Below are 3,437 nucleotides of genomic sequence, written 5' to 3' on the forward strand. Positions count from 1 at the left end.
AAAACTTAATTGCATTGCTGATATTTTCAAAGCATATATTTTGCTGCAATTTCGACGATTAAAAAAGTAGTACAAAATTGTTTTCTTGGCGTTCATTGTGGCACACCCTTTACGCTTGGCGCTTTGCTGGCAAAGTTATAAATGTCACGCGAAGCTACAAAATTTTATCTGGCATCAGCTTTATGGTATTAAAAATTTATGGACTAAGGCGGCCAAGCACCCAAAATAGGCAATTATCTACAAACAGTAAATTGAATAAACAAAGTGCGATGCACGCGATTAAAATTTTTTATTGTTCAAACACTTCATCGCCTACTACATACCTACATATGTACATACACACATACATATAAAAGAGTTGATTTAGCATAGTTTTTAAACTACATATTTCTTTCTTGGGTTAAATACATGGTGAAATTATAAAAGAGCGAGAAGAAAGATTTGACATTATCTTGTTTGAAAATTTGCGTTTCATACGCCGATAAAATACATACACTGAAGATTACAAATTTCTAGTCAAATAAGCTGATAATATAGATGGTATGTATGTACAAACCAAATCGTTTTCATATTCGCAACTTTAAGGCGACCCTAAATACCTATTATCCCAATGGAAATGCGTAAAACTCTGTGAACATTAGGCATGGTACATACTAAAAGATGTGCATTAGGGCGGCCCAATTTGTATGGCAGATTTCTTCGACGTATATCGTGTAATTCTAAGCAAATTTGCCGAAGAAACCATGGGTCCAAAAACAATTTGCAGTTTGGTCAATTGCGAAAAAAAGGTTTCCAAGCATTTCGGCGTAGTGTCGTAAAGAAGTGCTTAAGTTTTGTACGAAAACATGCTACAGGTACGAGGTTTTGGTATGCATTCAAATCCATTTCCAGCACTTATCTTTTTCTTCAAACTTCCACCAGAGGGCGCAACGGCGAAATTCCCACATTTTCCTCCAAATTGATTTTAGGCCCATAGTTTCTTCGGCAAATTTGCTTAGAATTGCACGCGGAATCCTCGAGAAATTTACCCGCTCTAATGTACATACATAAATATGTACATATGTATGAAAAAAACTGCAGGTATAAAAAATCGTTTGGAGGTGCCCCTCCCTAGGTTACAAGTGCGTAATATAACTCGATGGTATCCAAATCCTATTTCTAATCCGATAACATAAAATAAAATATGTACAGGCCTGCGCTACATTCATATGTACCCGAGTGGTCAGCTGATTAAGTTAAGTGATAGATGCAATCCCGTATTCCTCGGACTTAAACTAGTAAAACTGTCAAAAAATAAAAATTCGCTCATAGCGAGACGTAACATTAAAAAGTACGGGATCACTTTCTAGAAAAAAATGGGAACTTACGTCAAATTCAACATAACCTCCAAATTTTGGTTGCAAATTTTTGCTTATTTTGTATGTAAACACGCTCAGCTCACACATGTAAATAACCAAAAATTCTTTCAAATTCATTAGAATCCCCCTAAACAAGTAATTAAATACTTTTCAACGTGAATTTGCAGAGTGCACTTTTCTTTTGTTTACAATTTGGTTGCCAAACGCACTACAGCTGATCGTTTGACACATTTACCAGAATTTACCAGCAAAAAATCTTCGGACCAAAACTGGTAACTTCTGACAGAGAGAACCTTATTTACTCTCTTTTTGTCTTGACTATTTCTGACTAGTCCGGACTCGTACGGGATCGCAACTGATATTTTGAGCAATTTTGGCCATTTTTTTTACTTCTTATTTTTTCAACAAACTCTAAAGGCAGTGTCACAATTGGTGCATTGGTCACATTTGTACATCTATATATATAATACGCGAAGGAATTTTTTGTTCGGCATAAAAGATCTGCACCGTTCGTTCGATTTTCAAAACTGGGGTGTCAAATTAAAGCGCTTGGCCTGTAGATGAGCAAACTGGTTTTATTTTTATTTTTTGGAAAAGAGTTGCCACCTATTGAACAATTAAATTCAAATTATTCAAAAATTAAAGCCATCATATCCGCACCGTTTGTTCGATTTTCCAAAATGAGGTTTCAAATTAAAGGGCTAGGACTGTATGTGCAATAACGTTTCACATTTTCGAAAAGAGTTGGCGCCTTTTGAAAAATTATATTCAAATTATATTCAAATTATAATCAAATTATTAAATCAAATCTATTATTACAAAATGGGTATAAACCGAAATGGTTTTGAAAAGCTTTTCTCTTAGCTGAACTATGTGAGGGTTGCCACCTGTTTAAAAAATCATGGTAGGTAAGAAAAATATGTATCCCATATGGGTACCAAATGAAAGGGATTTCATTAAGTAGAAGTCTGAAAATATTTTGAAGAGGGTTGCCACTTGCTAGAAATGTCGGATTTAGTTTACTTATACACAAGTTATATGAAACATCAAAATATGGATGTGAAACGAAGGAGTGTTAAGAAATCTTTAGTTTGAACGCTAAGAATATTTTTAAGGCGCTGAAAGAGGGTTGCCACCTGTTTAAAAAGTTAAATTTAAACTATTTAAGTTAAATGAATTATTAAAATATGGGTATCACTCGAAGGGACGTTGAAAAACTTTTATTTCTGAACTGTATTTAGCGGGGTTGCCACATGTTTAAAAAATCAAATTCAACTTAATTCATCAGTTAATTAAAATATGAATCACAATGTCAGACGAATGTTATTTAAGGTTTTAGCATGAAACTGCTTTTGAAGTGGGTTTCCACCTGATTAAAAAGTTGCATTAAAATTATTTAGAAAGTTATATGAATTAATAAAAGATGGAAATTAATTGAAATGGGTTTGAAAAGCTTTATTTCTGTTAGCTGAAATAGGTATCACAATGTTAGATTTAAAAATACTTTAGTTCGAAAAAGTCTTTGATATAGTCGAATTTGTTTAACTTGTACGCAAGTTTTATGAAATATTAAAATATAAGTGTCAATCGAAAGAGATTTATTAAAACTAAAGTTGCATTAAAACTATTTAGAAAGTTAGATGAATTAATAAAAGATGGATATTAATTAAAATGGGTTTGAAAAACTTTATTTCTGTTAATTGAAATAGGTATCACAATGTTAGACTAAAAATACTTCAGTTTGAAAATGTCTTTGATGTAGTCGAGTTTGGATAACTTTTACGCAAGTTTTATGAAATATTAAAATATAAGTGTCAATCGAAAGAGATTTATTAAAAATTTATTTTCAAAATATCTTTGATTAGGCTTGCCACCTTTTCGAAAAGTCATACCAATCTCACAAAGTATAAACATATATTATACGAAAAGAAAAATTTTGTAAATATGGGAGGTGGCACAGAATAATTTGATACTTGATGACATTAAAAACCGCCACTATTTGAGACCTCCCTTAACCCAGAAACAGCTGCATCGATTTAGATGAAATATGACACTTGGATCGCTTATAAATCTACGTGT

The 3,437-nt window shown here is 32.5% G+C and overlaps 1 protein-coding gene across 1 annotated transcript in view; it reads left to right on the plus strand.

Annotated features, from left to right (window-relative positions):
* Positions 1 to 845: 845 nt before the first annotated feature.
* Positions 846 to 3,437, plus strand: part of LOC118738269 (uncharacterized protein CG4449) — a 44,660-nt gene continuing 42,068 nt past the window's right edge. The window contains exon 1 of the mRNA XM_036469194.1: positions 846 to 854. Within this exon, the coding sequence (XP_036325087.1) occupies positions 846 to 854 (9 nt within the window). The remainder of the gene's footprint in view (positions 855 to 3,437) is intronic.

This window comes from Rhagoletis pomonella, unplaced genomic scaffold, assembly GCF_013731165.1.
Source record: "Rhagoletis pomonella isolate Grant_MI unplaced genomic scaffold, Rhpom_1.0 Rhpom_scaffold_00004, whole genome shotgun sequence".
In the NCBI taxonomy this organism is placed as follows: Eukaryota; Metazoa; Arthropoda; class Insecta; order Diptera; family Tephritidae; genus Rhagoletis; species Rhagoletis pomonella.